The sequence below is a fragment of the Aptenodytes forsteri genome, unplaced genomic scaffold (assembly GCF_000699145.1).
Source record: "Aptenodytes forsteri isolate BGI_AS27 unplaced genomic scaffold, ASM69914v1 Scaffold257, whole genome shotgun sequence".
NCBI lineage: Eukaryota > Metazoa > Chordata > Aves > Sphenisciformes > Spheniscidae > Aptenodytes > Aptenodytes forsteri.
Window position 1 is genome coordinate 1,770,829 of NW_008795194.1, and position 18,617 is coordinate 1,789,445.

The following is an 18,617-nucleotide window of genomic DNA, read 5'->3' on the forward strand; positions in this document are numbered from 1 at the left end:
TCTCTAAAGAAAATGCATGCAGGGCGGTGCAAAAGATGACTTCGAGATGGCAGGAAATCTAATGACAGCAGCAACAAGGTTAAAACAAGAACAAAAGGTCAGCAGAAGAGTCCAGGCACTTGTATTGGGGAAGGAGTCGGCAGGGTACTGGATGAATGGACTTTATTTCACGTCCCATGGGTAACCCCTGCTCTGACTTGCAGAGCTGGGGAAGGAGCACTTGTGTTCCCTCACTGAGAGCTTTGCAGGCTGGCTGTCAGTGAAAGGCGTGCTTGAAGGTTGCTCCCTCCTAAACGTGATGCCTTTTGTAAACATAGTAAAGTTGTCGTGGTCTGGTCAGTGCTTGCCTTTACCCTTACGGGTGGTGAAGAGATGTAAAACGAGGCAGGCAGTTTCAAAAAAGGCTGTATGTTATCTTATGCAATATGTAGAAAAAAATGTTGGTATCTTCATCTCTCATTTGGAGAATAGCTGCAACCAAATAGTGCCAGAAATTTCTGGTCAAATGATATGTCAAAATTTTAATCAGATTAGCTGCACAATCAGGAGAGCTGGGGGGGAAATTATGTCTTTGTGCGTATTACAGAAGGGATAGGGATGAGGGGGTTTTGGCAGTCGGCAGTGCTAGGTGTATTACAGGTGCATTTCCTAGCCACAGACAACACATAATGTGTGGATTCCATCTCAGAAAGCCCTATGGATTGGAGGCTCCCAGAAGACACAGTATGTTTTGGTACTATAGTTAGACCAGTATAACTGGAGGTGTAATTTTCACCAGCCACCCAAAATCTCTGTGTCTTTTTTTGGCTTGTTTTATTCAAACCTGTCTCTTTCATTTTATGCTGATAAGTTTACTTATATTAGTTGCAAGTATAGTAACTTTTGCTGGTAATTGAAACTACTTTGTCTAAAGTGGTGCATCTGAAATGATCCCGCAGCAGGCTTGCAGATGGTTCTGGAGGATGCCGTGTCCTGCAGTCCCACTGAGGACCTGAGGCTTCCTGATCTTACACCATTAAAAAAACAAACCTAAAATTAGTCATTGTTCATGCATTTAGGTGATAACGTTTCTTGAAATTCACTATGGGCATAAGCTTTATCGCTGTGAAATCTCCAAGAAGGACATTCTGTTCCCCTGGCAGCAGACATGGGATCATCTCTTCAAACTGCCGACACCAACCTTGGCACAGGTTGCAGAATTTCACATATTGTAATCCAGATGAATTACCATGTACTTGCGCTTTGTTATAACATGTGAACAGAACTGAGTCACTCAGGAAGAGACGTTTACCGTGGTCAGGTTTTTCCACATCCTTGCACAAAGCACTTCTACCTCACCCTGAGCGCCGGCAGCGTGCGTGGTACATGCCAAGGTGCTGCTGCCCGCCTGCTGGAAGGCTGCCTGCCCGGCCTCGTGCACGGCCATCGCGGCGGGAGAACCGGCGTGCCTGGCATGCCTGAGCTCCTAGGCAAGCTCGGAGCGGAGAGCATGCTTCCTGTCCATTGGCACGCTTTGCTCGCGTTGGGGAAGGCAGCGATGCACCTGCCTTTCGCAGAGCTGCTTCCGAGGTGTTCGGGAAACGTCAGTATTGCTCTGAGGAATATCTTTAGTCATTTCTGTCTCCCAGCTGCTCCTAATAGTTCGTGCAAATTATGCAAACATTTGCACAGCCTGTTGGGAGTGTGAGTTCCCAGGCTCTTTTCCTCTTGTGCCCTGCAGATTTTACTGTAGTGTGTTTATGGCGACTGGTTCTGGTTTTGGGGTGTCTGAGCATGGGCAAGAAAGTCCATAAATCCACAGAGCATATGAGTTAATGAAAGCTTTTCTCTTTACAGGTTTTGCTGTGGTATATTTTGTCATTATGAGATGTCGTCTACCAGTGCTTCATTTGTGCAAATTAGATTTGATGACTTGCAGTTTTTTGAGAACTGCGGTGGAGGGAGTTTCGGGAGTGTCTACCGAGCCCGATGGATTTCTCAGGACAAGGAGGTGGCTGTAAAGAAGCTGCTCAAAATAGAAAAAGAGGTAAGAGTTTACTTTTTGTTCACTTTGCCTGCTGTGGAAACAAGGACAGAAACTTTTTTCTAGTGTCTTCCATCCTCTATCTAATTGAGGCAAACTACCTTGGGCTTTTTGTTTGTTTAATTACAAAACCCCGTAACTGGATGATGTTACAATAAAGACATACTGAGGGGGCCCCAGCCAAGGGTTTCTCTGATTTAAAGCATTATTGTTTTACTGTTTGCTGTCCTCCCCCACTTTTCTTGTTTAGCAGCTCCTCTCTGCCCTGGCCCTGAGGAGGAAGAGCTCTAGCTTCACCTGTGGAGCTAGTAATTTCCCTTTGATACCACTGGGCATGTCGCTAGATAGGAAGAGGTAGTGTTCACTGTCTTTGCTTGCTTCTGTTTTCTTCTCTTTACATCTGGTCTCTTAAGCGCTGTGGTTTGAGTCTGTATGTTCACTATAGGCTTAGCATGTGTTGCTCGGTGTTGTCTCTTCCCTGCCTGCTGCAGGTTTTGATCTGGGGTTCCACTATCTCTGAGTTAGTCATAGCCGCGCTTCGGCTTGGTGTCATCTTGCAGTGAGGTTTAAGCCTAACCATTCTGCCAGTCACCTTTCCTCGCGGCATCCTGTGCACCTGGAAAGGCGGACAGGTCCTTGGCAATCCCGTGAAAAAAGGCAGAATTAACTTACTGCACCTTTACCAACTAAGATTGGTTTGAGTTTTTTTTTTAAAAACTTGACCCTCAGCTTTGAACAGTCTCAGCAGAGACACAGTGTATGTCGTCGTCACAGCGCTCCAGTCTGCCTGCTGGTCACTACCCCTGACGCAGCAGTGAGGACACACCAGTGTAGTGATGGACAGCACAGTTACTGGACCGCTGTTCCAGCATGACTATATCTAACTTGTATACAATTTCCTCAAAGTATTTTAGGAAGACAGTTATAAGCTGGAGAACAGCAGAGCAGTGCTAGGGATTATATGCTTAGTAAATAATCAGACACCAAAGTTCATCTACTGCTGCAGCAACCGAGTTAGCGTGATTACATCATGCTTAGTGATGTGATAAGCATGTTTGATCATGATTAAGCAAGTTGCTGTCTAAAATAATGTGGAAGGATGTCGTGACTTTTCCAGGATGGTGGGAGATGTACACCTTCTGTCCAATGTCAGTTTGTAGTGTTCTCTTTATTTCTACTACTTGTTAATATCAAAAGATATACAAAGACAAGTAAAATTGGTGCTATGCAGTATCAGTAATGCGCTCCTTAAAAATCAACTGGCTGGCAGATCTCAGTAGTGGTCAGTGAAGTATCTTTATTGCATAGGTGTGTTTCTCGTGATTACATCATGCTTAGTGATGTGATAAGCATGTTTGATCATGATTAAGCAAGTTGCTGTCTAAAATAATGTGGAAGGATGTCGTGACTTTTCCAGGATGGTGGGAGATGTACACCTTCTGTCCAATGTCAGTTTGTAGTGTTCTCTTTATTTCTACTACTTGTTAATATCAAAAGATATACAAAGACAAGTAAAATTGGTGCTATGCAGTATCAGTAATGCGCTCCTTAAAAATCAACTGGCTGGCAGATCTCAGTAGTGGTCAGTGAAGTATCTTTATTGAATAGGTGTGTTTCTAGTGGGATTACACAGGAGTCTGCTAGACCTGTTGCTAGGTACTTCAAGCGTTTTTGAAAGAAAATTTAAAACCAATATTACTACATCTTGTGATGGCATAAACCTTAGTGGAATGGGAAATGATGAAGAAAGTAGGACAGTCATATGTATTGCTTGACACAGTTGGACCATTCAACAGAAATATTTTTTTTTAAAACAGCCAAATACAATGTTCAGCTTGTAGTAATGAGCACAGGTTGCACACTAGGAAAAGGAAATCATATGCTGGAAAGAATTTAGTATAATTTAAGGGTTTATTTAGGGATTAATGAAGACTTGCAGCTCATTAAAAGCTCATATCATGGTGCTGTTAGGCAACTTAGGTTAATGTCCTTGCATATCCAAATCAGGATCAAGTCATTTGTAAGAAACAGGCATGCTTTATCTTGGTATGTGGCACTGGGGAAATGGGCAGTAGGTGCAGACCCGGTTCTGTTGTGTTTAAAGGAATGTAAACATACTGGAGGGGCAGCCCAAGGGGGACTGCAAAACACACTCAAAAGAGTGGAAAGTAGGAGGGCTGTGGGGGAGTGTGTGTCAGAAGGGGGTGATGGACATCATCCATCAGAATGAGTTGACAGAAGGGGAGCAAGTGCCTTCCAGCACAAAATTGTTTATTTTCCTTCAGACTGGTCATCATTTGCAGCTTAAACTAACATGACAGGTTATAGCTGGGAGCAGCCTGGTGTGGGCACCTTCTGTTGGAATTTTTCTGGGGAGACAGCAGAGAGCAGAGAGGCAAGTGGTGATGCCTTAAGTAAGTCTAGCAAGTTTTGCCAGAACTTGTCTGTCAAACACCGTAGAGAATTAAAAAATAAGAGCTTGTTTACAAAAATTGCATTTTCATATGGAGAAAATGCTGGGCTCGTTTAATCTAGTGCAAAAAGTTATTACAAGACTATATAATGGTTGCGATCTGAAGCCAGACAAATTAGAATGGGAAGTAAAGCACAAATTGTAAGGAGTGAGGATGGGTAACTCTTGGAGCAGACTACAAAGGGAAGGAGTGAAGATGGAGAATCCTTTCCATCTCTTCATGTCTTCACATTGAGATGTCTTTTTGGACAATTGTTTTTGTCAAGTTGTTGAGCTCAACACAAGAGCAGCTTGCTGAAGTATAGTGGCCTGTGATGTACCGGGGGCCAACCTCAGTGGCCTAAAGGTCTCTTCTGACCCTAATGGCTGTCAGTCTGTTTACATACATAGTATGCAGTATGTTTATCTGTAGTGATGACGATAATGAATATCTGTGACTGAACTGTGCTGAAAGTCATGGCAGGTCAATGGCTTTTCTGATAACAATAGAAAAATAACTTGCCGTAACTGTAATGTATCTGTGTTTAGTAGATATTTGGATGGTTTGCATTTAGTCCAGAAAACTAATTGTTACCCTTTCTGGTTTATTTGAAAGGAAGTGTCCTTTTAACTTCATGACTGATTGTCTTGTATTTCTGTTAACTGCTGCCAATAATCCGTAACAACTAATTAAAGAGAAAACAGAGGAGAGTTGGGAAAAGCCAGCTCAGAGGAATTTCGTGCTAGCCGAGTCCAAGGGCACAAGCCAAGTCAACAGAGCTGTAGTATCATTCTGCAAATATGTTGTATCTGTTTCATTTTATTAAACAAGCCAATCAAAGCCAGCAAAGATCTTGAAGGCTTTATATTAGCCAAGTGGCTAACAAGTTCTAACATGTGAAACAAAGCAATTTTTGTTCCAGTATATACAGCATAATATACATATACTAAAATACATGCTCAGAAAAACTTACAAATACTTGGAAGGGTGTTGCTCAGGCAGATTTCTTCAAAACTCTTTAAAATTTGATAAATGGGAAGACCTCTGCAAGGCATAAACTTTTTATAGACAGGCAGTAAAATGTGACTGTACGGGAAGACGTGTGTTTTATTCACATAAACGTACAGCTAAATAGGTGTGCTGAGAAAAATAAATATGCTGCAAGGCCTTGATTAGAGTATCAGATCTGAAACTCTGGACAAGACTTCTGCTGATTAAGTAAACCATAGGAGTGTGTCTTGAGTGATTAAATAACAGCAAAAACAAAATTAAATTGCCATTTTACTATCTAGTCCAAGCACTTTAGCAGTTTTAGGTTTTAAACAAGGAACAGTTCCTTGTGAATCGTCTTATGGAAAATCAAACTATCAGCATGATGCTTATGATGCATGTGGGGGGAGTAGAAATGCCTCCTGTAGTAGGATGTGCGCTTGTTCCTTTTGCCCTAAGTGATAATTATGTGCACTCATTGAAGAAAATGACACACCTACTACTCAGACAGTTATTTGGTATTTTTGTGAACAATTTATACGAATTATTGGCAAAGCCCATAATTTGGCTCCCACTGAAATGGGTGGGAGAGATTGGGCCCAAAGGCCTTATTCTGCAAATTGCTAGCAGTTCTTTTGACTCCATTATCTGGAGCAGATAACTGCTGGAGCGAAATGTTACAACCTGTTGTTTTATGCTATGCCATGTTAGCTTTTCACTGAATAGCACTCACCTCCTTCGATTGTCCATACATCTCTGAAGTTCACCTGTTATTTGTCACTGCTGTTGAAGGCTGTGCTTTTGGCGGCTGTTTTTTGGCAGCTGGCATCTGAAGTGTGGCTCTTCACTGGGAGATTTATTACTGCTGGAATTTTACCTGAAATTTTAATTTAATTTTAATGTCACTGCTCTTTGGAAGTACTCCATGATCCATGAACTGTCTCTGTGCTATTGATGGACAGCAGTATTGCATCTGATTTGCTTGCTTCAGCTGTTACAACCACGGTACATAGGTACAAGATTGTTTGGTTTCATGCAGTACAGCTGTTCCTGAATTCCTTCAAAATGCTGGTGGTGGTCTGTGCAAACTGAAGGAGAGTGGTGGAAAAAACCCCAGTAAAATGTAACGGTAATCTTACTGGGAAGTACTTCTGGTGAACTAACAGAACTAACGTGATAAAAAATGTTACACTGAGTAGGATTAACTGTGCATGCTTTGTTCAGTCATGTCTGTGCAATGCATTTGAGTTTTACAAGACTCAAAAATAAAAACATGTTTTTACTAGTTTTGGTGCTGTATTGCTGGAAGTCTGACTGCCATGGAAATTAATTTTATATTGTCAGGTTTTCTTGTATGTAATACATGTGCAGTAAGCTTTAGGGGGATCTTTTAATGCTTCATAAAACTTTTAATATGGAATATAATGCAGCTTATTCACTTTTTTGATTTTTATAATCCACTTCTGGAAGGGACTGTCCAGAAAACATGGTTTGTGCCTGTACCTTCTGAAGGGGATGAGTTAAGTATAACCACATGCATGTCACTGGACTCGCCTCACTCATGTTTGTAGTCCTAAAAGAGAGCATGTGGTAATTTTAATGTGGGTCATGAGAGTAAGGACTGGGAATGACTTTCAAGAGTAACAAGAGAAAAACAACAGAGTAAAATAGAGCAAACTAAACCAAACCAAACTGAAATTGATACTTAGCCCTGACAGGACTAAAAATAGTAGATGTTCTTTTTACTTTTGGTTTACAGCTGGTATGGGTGCTTGGGTGCCAGCCTTGAATGACTCTCCACACTGGGACCTGGCTGTAACGAAGGGCAATTTTGATGCTTTTTTAAATTATTTTATTAGCTCTTTCTAGGAGCTCCTACTCCCTTACCCCTCTCATGTCTGAGTCAGCAAGTATTGAGAGTGATTCAAGGTAACATCTGCCAGGAAATGTCTGGATTTACCTGGTTCCAACTCAGAGCAGGGGGGAAGACAAACCCCGTGTTTCTAACCCATGGTCCTTTGGTGCTATTGCTAATGAACGGTGAGAGAGGGCTTAGAGTATGTGCTATATAAAGGTACGTAAGGTGTAGGAGTCAAATATAGGAACTTTCCAGAGATATATGTGCCTATATTGGAAAATTGCAGAGTTCACAAAAACCCCGTTGTATATCCCTAGAGTAAGTGATCTCATAGGAACCCTTCCAGCTCCATATTAATTTAAAGAAATACTGCTATATCTTGTTAACAGCTAAAAGGAAATACAACTGTATTTATTATACCAGAGGGGTGTCTTAAAATGTCTTTGTTTCTGTTTTACAGAGTGGTTATTTTGCAGGGTCTTCTGTTTCTTTTTCATATTTTGGTAAAGGAAATGGTTTAGAGCACTCCTCTTGGTGCTGACTAGGGTATTCCCAAAAGGTATTAAGACAATACTTGGTACCCTTTCTAGACTGTGGAAGTTGTCAAAATGGGTTCAGATGCTCTAGCTGTTGTATATTCTGTATCTTGCAGAATAAATTGTTTCGGATAGGATAGACTTCTGCAATAAATCTCTGACTGCTTTTGAGTTTGCCCTACTCTTGGCTTTCATTCAAGGGATATTTTCTGGAGGACTTTATTTTGTAAATGAATGTCATGTTTTCAGGTGTCAAGAAAGTCACTGCGTTAGATTTTCTTAGTGGATGCTTTGGATAAGACTGTATCGTAAGTGTTGAGTGGCATATGTGTTGCAGCCAAAATGATATCAAAACCCCATTGGTATTTGGGAGATACCAGTATATGAAAGATGATGTAGCGTTGCTAGAATACAATTATTCTTGGGAAGAACAGGCTTTAGTTTCATTTTGTCTGTTTTAAGAAGAAACCATTCCTCTGCGTCTCTGCTCCCCAAAACGATCTCAGAAACGTAGCAATCCAGGCACAGAAACATAGCTGTCTGTATTTTGCTACATTTTATTGTAGTGGATTTTTTTACTTGTGTATTTAAACATTTTTATACCAAGTTCTTCATTAGATGAGTAACGTCTTTCAGAGTTGCTTCATGTAAATAATGAGTATTTGTAGTACGAGTTGTGTGGCTTACTGAGGTTTTTTGACCAGCTTAATTTGAGATTCTTACTTACATAGGCTTGTGTATACACTCTTAATTCTTTTAAATCAAGCCAATTTTGGCTTCATTTGATTTAGACATTGGCTTCAATGAAACTGGCATGTCAGGGCTGGGCCCAGACTGGCAATCTGTGGCTTCAAAAGTTATTTTGGGGCAGTTGGGACATAGTGGCCGTCAGCATTGTCATCTTAGCTTGCAATAAATGAAAAGCAATTTCACAAGTGCTGGGAATCTTGCTGTAGCTATATTTAAGAAGTTACCCTATCCTTTTTTTATCAGCTAAACCATCAGATTTTGTACTGGAATTGTATAGGGTTAAGTGCACATGTCCTGTTGACTGGTGGGCAGCTTTGAACAGTTACTACATAAACAAACTTGATATACAGGTAAATTAATAAGCTAAGATGCACCAGATTTGTCTGTTGCTCCCTTTCACCTGACTCTCTTGGAATTGCCCTAAACTTTGTCAGCGTGAAGCAAAATTACCTTGTGTGTGCTGCTGGTCAAGAATACATGTGCAGTTGCCATAGCTTGGTTGAGGCACAGGAACTTACCGTGTGCCTGATCCCTGGGTTAGGAATATCTCTGTGAGGTTTACCTCAATTATCTTTCATTTTGTTTTTTCAGAAGGTGCAACATCTGCAGGTAAACAAGTTTTTATGCCAGTTTCCTACAAATTATGAATAAATCTGTTTTATAATAGGGAGAAAATCTGTCTCTGATTATTTAGAAAACACTCTTTCTTACCCTTTTTACTATCCACAATATGCAGCCTGTTAGGATATTATTAAGTATTCTTTAGTTTCATAATTAGTTTAATTCCATCATATATTGTGTTAAAAATTATTCTGTCAATCTGCTGCAAATTTTTGTTTGACAGTGGGTTGCTCAAGTTGCCAGTAGATACTTAGCTGCAATTAAGGGTATTCTTCCTAGGTTGCTTTTTTTTTTTTTAATTTTGCTCTAGATATGTTTCTCCCTTTTCTGTTTTCTTGTTGCATGGGCTCAGTTATTATTTATAATTTGGAGGAGAGGTTGCGTTGCTTATTTCTCCATGCCAGCAACCCTTGACATCAAATGGCAGCTCTTTTGTTTCCCCTCCCACGACATTCTCTGACCCCAAGCTTCTGCTGAAGTGATCAACTGCAAAATGGTATTTTTGGATGTTAAAGCTGTCCTGAAGCTTTGCTGTAGAAATGTCATCGATATGGAGGAGATCCTTTTCTCTCTAGGTGGTGTTTTAGACTGTTGCAGGCTCAAGCAATTGAGGGTTGGTTCAAGTTAGTCTTATCTCTACGTTTATGTAACTAGTTTTCTTAAAGCAAGGTTACAGTACAAAATCGCATGGCAGGTGAGACCTAGTGGTGACTTTAGAGTATGGTAAGTGATTGCATGTTTGAGTCTTGAGTGCTTTGAGGGACAGCTGACAATTTAAATGTCTGTGACCCTCATTGAAATCTGTTGGTGTTGCAGTCCCTGGGGACCCTAATTAAATAATTTACATGCACTGCAGCGTACGGAATGACAAATTATTGTTTCTGCTAATACCAAAGTTGCTGTTGAGGTGTGAGGAAGTATTGTTCGAATCTAACACAGTTTCTGGCCTGTCGCACGCCTGTGTGATGGTTCAAATGAAGTCGGGGATCTGTGCTGGAGTTGATGTGATCTGAGTTTGGGACCATCGGTTTCCTGGAGGCTATTTTTCACAGGTGTATTCAGATCTGAGTGCAGGGGCCACAGTCTTTGGTTGGGGAACCCAAACTACCTGCCACTCACATGGCAGCAATGGAATTTTGAACAACACGTTTTGTCCTCTTAAGAGAGCAGTAAAACACTTGATAGGACTAGACATGCCCTCCTTCACTTGCCCTTTTTTTTTTTTTGTCCTTAATTTTTGACTGGCTGCACATGAGTTGTATAACGGTCTGGGGCACAAGATTTTGTTGAAAAAAAAAAAGTTGAAGAAAAAATATATAAAAATATATAACCTAACTTTAAGGGAAGCATCAAAATCAATCTTTTTAATTGTAATGATGCAACTAAGACTGTAAAAGTTACTTCACATTTACCTATTGCCACTTATTAAGGTGCTGATAGAGAAAGTTTCCTTTTTAAGAGGACAATATAAACAGTCACGAGGAAACATTCAGACCTGTTTATGTTAGCTGGAGGCTGCAGAGGAGCCCAGAGAACAACTTCAAGTGTTAACTCTTTCTCTCATACTCAATTAATGGTGCTAATACACTGGGGAGATGAGGCCAATAAGGGCAAATATGGAGCTGCTCTTCTGGTCCAGCTGCCTCCAAACTGTCCTGTTTGTCTCTTTAAATGTGTTTCATCTGTTACAGTTCAGCTACTGGGGAAGAATCCTATTTGCAAATACATGTTTGTTTATTAGATTAATGTTTAGTGAATCTGCATAATTTATATTTAAGAAAGCCAGCTCCACTGGGAAACTGGGTGACTCGAGTACCAGTGACCATTTCTGTGCCTCCTCGGTCCCCTCTGCCGCTTGGCTGCCTGATGCCTGGAGAGCAGGGCAGCCTCTTGCACGCAGGAGGGCCCCCCCCTACGGCTGCACCTCCTCGGTGAAGTAGTGCCTGCCCCCTGGATGTCACTGAAAGGGGACAGTGCCACATGTCTTCCACTTCTCTTCTTCTGCCTCTGGTTGCTCACTTATTTTACTCCAGAACTTCTGAAAATTGAGGTTCCTTGTAGCTAAATGTTGTAAGCAGGGGAGAGAAAAAATCGTGTCATGATACACACCTGACCAAATAGCTGTGGGTTTTGTGTATTGGGCATGTGAGTTTCCAGTAGCTGCATCAAAAATAAGCATGGTTTGTAAAACCCCTTGAGCTGCTGTAGGAGAAGTGAGGAAGCTGTTGGTAGACACAAGAAGACAACGTGCAGTTGCTTTGTATGAAGTTCATCTTTGGAAAGTGGAAAAAACAAAAGGCAGGCATGCAGGCTGGGCGGGTGTCAGCTTTTCAATGGAAGCTGAGGCTCTCTACAAATTTTTATCTGGCAGAAACAGAATAGGAGAGGTGAGTAGGTTGTTGTTCTGGAAACTTGTTAAAATAATCTAGTTGCTGCACCCTTGAGTGAGTGACATTTTCCAAGAGGATATCTTTTCCTCTTCCGTGGAAGAATCTCAGAGCAGAGAAAATGTAGTGCGTGCCTGTGTGCGGTTAGAGGGGGAAAAGCACAGAAATCACTTTTTGTCTAATCATATAATAACCTTAATTTTAGTAACATCATATGCATTTGAGGCAATCCTATCAAAGATGATGGCTTATAAGTAGTGATTGGTGGTTTTCCTTTTTGGTGAATTCTCTACTTTTAATCTCCTAAACCAAGGAAAAGGCTTTTTACTTTGACCTCTTTGCGATGTGTCTGTGTATGCTGAGGTGCTGCGTGTGACGTAAGTATGTAGCAACAGATGGATAAAATTCTGAGCTGTTGAATTGCTCTTCCTTTTGGATGTCACCTTGCTAGTACCCCCTGTAAGAGTTTGTGAGGGCCCTAAAGCAAGTACACGATCCAGAACCCCACTTGTTAGGACCACACACTTTGGAGTTCTGCTCTTAACTTTTGCTTTTTTGGTTGTTTATGTATTTGTACCAAAGTCTTTATTGTAAAGTCTTCTCTCCAAGCCAGTGTCTCATCTGTCCTGTGCAGAAGTTGGCAGTAACGTGGTTTCTGGTGCTGTGTCCCAAGTGGTTTACTATGTTCCCATTGCAAACCACTTCCCTGTTAGCGCTACAATTCTGCAAGGAGTCCTGTGATTTTTCACTGACTGGGAATAAAGCTTGGTCTTCCCGGGGTAAACAAGCATACTGTTGTTACTTAGTAAATTTGAAGTCTGCAGTATGAAACCTCCTGCTTTTTCATTACTGTGTTTCTGTGCTATACTGTGAGAAGGGAGAGATTCCTTGCCCGTTACGGCTGTTACCGAGATGAACGCAGAGTAACAGCACTAATGGGATGCCAGGCTCAAGAAATTCAGGGCAAGTGACACTTGATTCCGTAACGACACTGACATCGGCTGTTAGCTCTAGTGACATGATCGTTGCCTTGAAACTGTGACCTGAGCTCCCTTTTTGGGAAACAAAAAACCCGCAGACCCATTTCAAAGGCCAGGGCAGCTGCTTTGTTTGTCTTTTAAAATCTGTATTTCTGCCTTTCTGCTTGGTCAGTGTTTAGAACCATTAAAAAAGTAAACGTGACATGGGGACTGAAATCCTGCAGCTAGAGCTCCTTTATAATTACATATTCACCCACAACCGTACAAAGGAAAATGAGAGTCCCTTTTCCTTTATGTACCGTATTTCAGTTTTCCCTTGGGTTTAAATTGGCATTTTGGACTATGTTCGCTGGAGCCACTGAAGAGCTTATCAGAAAAGGAAGGAAACAGAGGGAGGGAAAGAAAGATAGATTTCCAAATGACAACCTTTTGAATAGTCCAAGTTCAATCCCTAAAACAAAAAGTGGAATCTTTTTTTTTCTAAATAATGTGCTCTACAGTCTCACCTCTCATCTTGAGAAACATGAAAGAGCAAGTAAAAGAGATGACCCAAATCACAGAGTTCCTTTGAAAGAAGAAATTCAGCTGTTTTGAACACTTACAATCAAAGGAAGTGGTTTCCCTAATTACATGAACTATGTGAAAGCTCTCAGAATAGCTCTTCCACCCCAGGATTCCTTGCACTTTAGAAGTTTGCATAAAAGCTCACATGGAGAATCAGATGCAAAGTGTTTGATTCAAATTTTATTAGGCAGAAGTGAGCATACATTTGTATCTCTGGGTTTGACAGCTGGTTGGGTTTGGACCACAATCCTGGGTTTGATGGATTTCAGTCCTGTACTTTAAAATCTTTCACTCTTCAGGGTCTCCGGTTAGACACCCCTTTCAAGAGAAAAGTGGAAATGAAAAAATGGAGAAGGGATAGAGGGGTCCCTTTGTGAGCTTTCAGTTGAGGATTCTTCACCCTGATTAGGCTGTTATTGTTGTGAAAATCCATCCCTGTACACAGCTTTTAAAAGAATGAGGAATTTTACTTCCTCTCATTCTAAAGAAGCTGTATATCTTAAAATATGTATTTGGAAGAATTGAGATCTGAGTTCTACAACTTCAGTATTATTCTAGCACCACCATTTACTTCAAACCATCAAAATTCTGAATTCAGTAGAGACTTTGAACAAAAAAGCGGTATCTTCAGAAGGCTATTACACCTTGTGCTTTGTTTTTGTACATACACAATAATAAAGGTATGTTATGTTAGTCTAAACTAAACAGTGAAGACATGAAAAGATGCAGGACACTTCTGAAGGCTTAAGAACTCTGTTCCTCAAGATTTCCTTTTCAAAAAAAGAGTTTTGCTTTTTTGGTGGTTTGGGAGTAATGGGAGCAAGCAATGGAGAACTTGAAGCAATATCAAGATCATTTTTGAATGTAAGCACCTAAAGTTAGATGCATCATTGACCCAATTGAAATGCTCAGTTTTCTCCAAATTTTAGCAAAGTAGAGTGTAATTTTATTTTTGCTCTGTAGGAAATGTCTTCATTTCTCAAACAGTTTATTAGCTAAAAATGTAGTTAGATTTTTAGTGAGAGTTATGAGCATTCATCACAAAAGTGTCTGTCCTGAAAGCGCTAAAGATAGGTATCTAATCTTTTCCTAGCTAAAACTAAAAATGATTCTTCCTTTCCAAACCATGTCTGAAACTAACAAGGTGCTGTCCGTGAGGATCCAATATGGAATAATTCATGGTTGAAATATTAATAAATAGTATATTAATAATTAATGTTTGCAATAATATGCAAGACCATCACACTTGCTCTGCACAACAGTTATCTCCAAATGGTCTTATATTCTCCACTCAGAGCCAACTACAGTAATTACATCCAGATTTGATACAGACAGAGATAATTGATGAAATTGGCCTTGAGGAGAAATCTTGAAGCCCTCCAAACTGCAACAATTCAAACTCAAGAAGGAAAAAAGGAAGAAGGGTTATGATTGCCTTCTGGATATATAGGATCAGCCAAACCCTTTTTATAGTAACACTGAATACTAATAACAAGATATTGCTAAGTCTACTTGGAGAGAAGAAGAAATGTTTCTCTGGGTGCTTATTTCCTGCCAATACTGCATCTTTCTTACAAGACTTAGCTTTCCTAAGCTCCATTTCTTCTTTTTTTTCCCAGGCAGAAGCAAGGACTTTCCCTGGAATCGGGGAATTGTCTCCTAGAAGTGAACACCCTCAGCAGGCTGGTGGTGTTGCAAGTAAAGTGCACAGCATAGTAGCAGCACACGTGGAAAGGGAGGGGAAATGTCACGTAGCCATACAACACTCTGACAGGGTGGAAAAGAGTTCTGGCTGTGCCGTCTAGAGAGATGTGTCTCAGGCAGCGAAGTTTTGTGATCAGTATTGCTAGAGGATGATTTTGCTTGGATGAAGGAGAATGCTTAAAGTCATCCCAACCTTGCTTGACCTGAAGGTGGCATGGAAAATTACATTTGCTTGTGTCTGATCCTTGATGGGAGTTGATTTCTCCCTATATGTAAATTAGAATAGTCCTCAGACGAGTTTTTGCATACCTCTGTATTGGAAAATGCGAAGCTGTGGTATATGCGATGCTGTTTTTCTTCCACACCACAGGAAATGTTGCAGGTTTGAATGTGCTCTGTGCCACCGAAACAGGACGGAGCTCCTGGGCCCAAGATTCAGCTTGTGAGCTCAGTTCATTGTAGTGAACTTCACCAATCTAATCCTTGTCGTACTTGGAGCAGAAATCAAACAGCTAGTAATCATGCGAGGACTACGGGCATTGCTAGAATAGGAAGAGAAATGCCAATTCTTTTTGCTGCCCTCAGATTCAGACTGGAATTGTCGTTAGCTGCAGCATGTTGCCTCCTCTTCGGCTTTTCAGGTACAGCCCGTGGGAAAGAGGTTTCATTGGTATGCTGCATGACATGACCCCGGTCCTGAAGTTCCTGTGGGCTCATATAATGCGGCGTTCCCACTTCCTCTTTGCTGTTTCATTTATTGCAGGTCCTCGGGAAGCACTGTGCAGGGCGATGGAGGAAGTAGTGCAAGTCAATTGTTTTGTAATCACAAAATAGATGATCTCCATTTTCTAACTGGCCTTTTAAACGTTCTTAATCCCCCATTGGGGTATGTGTGTGGTATTCCTCTCACATTTATTTCTGATGTCTCTGGAATTTTTCTAATAAAATGATGAGAAAATTCAAATGAGGTCTGAAGGTGCAGATTACTGGTGTAGAAGTAGAAACTCACAAATGGAGAAATGCCAAAGCTGAACGTGGTTGCAAGATGTTCTTTCCCTTTACATGTTTATCTTAAAATGTACTGTGGTCACATTGTGGAGTATTATTGCAGTATTGTTATTTTTGCATTCAACTGTCTTCTATTTATCATTTTTTCCTACATCTGTATTCTTTTAGAAATTTTGGTCTGTTCCTGTGTGTGAGTTAGGGCAGTTCGCAGTAACATTTTGTATGCATTGGAGAATGAGAATTAATGGCATGCGTGATGCTGTGATTTTTCCACATTTCCAACTCTCCTTAGAGGAAATGCTCCTGGCTTGCATGTGCTTTGTTCACCAAACCATCACAAAGGAGTTGGAGCAGATCTCAGGCTTTGTGTTCTCAGTTTGGCTCGTTACTCAGTTTTGCTCTTTCAGGTGGGTTCAAACTGCAGAGCCAAAGTTGCGGCACAGACATGGGTAAAGGTTACAGTACCTCTGGTTGTTCTGTCATAACTTTGGGGAAGGAACTGGCTCGGGATATTGCTGTTTGATTGGAGAAGAGCAATGAGAAAGTCAGACTTTTGGCTTAATTTGGTATCCTGTGGTGGTACAAAAACTGTGCGAGTTCTCTGCTCCTTGTAAGTCTGCTGTTCATGAAACTCAAAGCCACTGCCTTCATAGGATACCAGGTCATCCTGTAATTAGTCTCTGTCACTCTTCTAGATAGGTTCTTCTAGATTTCCACCTTCTACAGAGTTCAGGGATACCGGTATTCAAGTTATTGCCTTTTTAAACAATTTATTTTGAGACTGACCACTTGTATTCTTATATAGATAGCATGTCAACATAACTTAAAAAAAAAGGTTTTCTTTTCTGAGAACAATTTTTTTATAACAAGGATTAGAAATGAAATATTTGTTATTGACATATCTATGTAAGCAGATAGCTATAAAGAAGTCTAGATAAGATAAGTTCTGTGTACAAGAAATTAATCAAAGAGAAGTAAGGGAAAAGCTGAAGTTACGTGTCAGAAATATATAGTACAGTAATACTAATAAATGTGGTTTTATGACACTAAAACCAATTTTTAAATATTGCTAGTTTTCCTCTAAGGTTTTTATCTTAGGCATTGTTTTATTTGAAATTTTTTAGTCTTAATGGAAAAAGATTGAGCTACCATGAAGGTAGCCTGAAGAATCCCAAGAAAAAATAAACAGTGGATCTACTTTGCATAAAGGTAAGAGCTTGAAATTTCAGGAGGTTTGTCTAGTTTCATTTTTTGACCATCGCTACCCAGTATGGGTAGCATTTGAGCCTAGCTTCTAAGTAAAACACAATTTTCAATCTTAGACAAAGAAGAGTAACTTTTCTGAAAAGCAGGTAAGGAATTTATGTCCTGAACCTTCAGTTTTGTTGGGAATGGAGACTCTGATCCATAGCGGTCTAGGTGGTAGTGTGGACATTGCCAGAGAGCTGCTGTGAAGTCTGTTGTTCTGACTATTACTTGATGGCATGGGCCTGGCTGAAGGGCAGTCATACTTAGCTGGAGAAGGTACAAGTCAGATTTTGGTGGAGTTGGGAGTCCTGTGTTCCCAGAGACTGTTCTTGCTTATGTTCTTGCCAATCTCAGCAAGGTGAAAAGGAGATCTGGCTATAACCGGGGGAAGGATGCTTGCTGCTTAAGTCATGGGAAAGAGAAAGAATACTTGGTAAGTCACAGAGACAGCTTGCTGCTCTGGATTCAGGAAGGAAGGTGATCTGTCACTAATACATGGTAAAACCAAAACTGGAAGCAGATTCCTGGTAAAGACTTCACCATGATTCATGGTGGATTATTTGGACAGTTGCACATGAAACCATGATGTGCGTCATTCAGATAATGCATTCAGATAATGCATAGCAGTCAGAGATTCAATTATGGTGACAACTCATTTTCTTGAAAACCCCGGATTTTGTGAGCTTGTGCTATGGCATAGGTAAATGTGGCATTAAAAATGCTTCTCGTCTGTGGGGGACTCTCAGACACTTAGCAGAAGAACGTCTGTAGTTGGCAACTACTTTCTCTCCTTTCTTTTATGCCTGCTGGTCACAGCCGGAATTTCTGTGCTGAAAGTTTTGTGTCTTTTTAAAGTAGGTGGTCTCTGGGTAGGGAGTGATTCTTTGCTTTTCTGCAGGGGCAGGTCATTTTTGAGTAATAACTGGGGAGAGCCTTCTACAGAGCTCTGATAGCCCGTGTGGAAAGCAAAACCCCACATGGTTCCCCAGCAGTTGCTGTTAACATATAACAGGGAGGTAACACATCTTGTGATGGGCTTTTTTCGTGAGGGTGGGCTCAGCCTGTCTGGTTGAGGAACGTTTTCTGGAATTATAACAATCACTGGGATTCCAACAAGAGGGATCCCCATCAAGTGCTGTCCCTATCATTAGCTACAGTAGGTTGGCTTTATCTACTCTGAGACAGGCTTAAAGTGAGTGCTCATCAAGAACATGATGACTTTTTTTCCTTGGTTAAATTACAGTTTTCATGATCAAGTTTGAGAAAATACTTTAGTGGAAAGATCACAGCTGCTCTAGAGGAGTGGATCAGGATCCATGAGTATAGCTGCTGCTGTCTCTGTTGGAGTCTGTGCTAATTGTTCAGGAAAAGCCACTGTATAATGAGATTCGACTTGTTCTTCTAAGTTATCTTATCCGGGTTCCTTACTAATACTCTGCAGACCTCAGAAAAATCACTGCTCTAGCTGCATATGTATGGACACGGCCTTTCTCCA

At 40.8% G+C, this 18,617-nt stretch overlaps 1 protein-coding gene across 2 annotated transcripts in view; it reads left to right on the forward strand.

The window, feature by feature from the left end:
* The first annotated feature begins 1,561 nt into the window (after positions 1-1,561).
* MAP3K20 (mitogen-activated protein kinase kinase kinase 20) overlaps positions 1,562-18,617 on the forward strand; it is a 91,454-nt gene continuing 74,398 nt past the window's right edge. The window contains exons 1-2 of one of the 2 annotated variants that reach the window (XM_019471885.1): positions 1,562-1,582; positions 1,837-2,026. In XM_019471885.1, coding sequence (XP_019327430.1) covers positions 1,868-2,026 — 159 coding nt within the window. In that variant the 5' untranslated portion in view covers positions 1,562-1,582; positions 1,837-1,867. Of the gene's footprint in view, positions 1,583-1,836; positions 2,027-18,617 lie in introns of those variants that run through there. The other variant, XM_009278583.1, reaches the window with a different exon arrangement.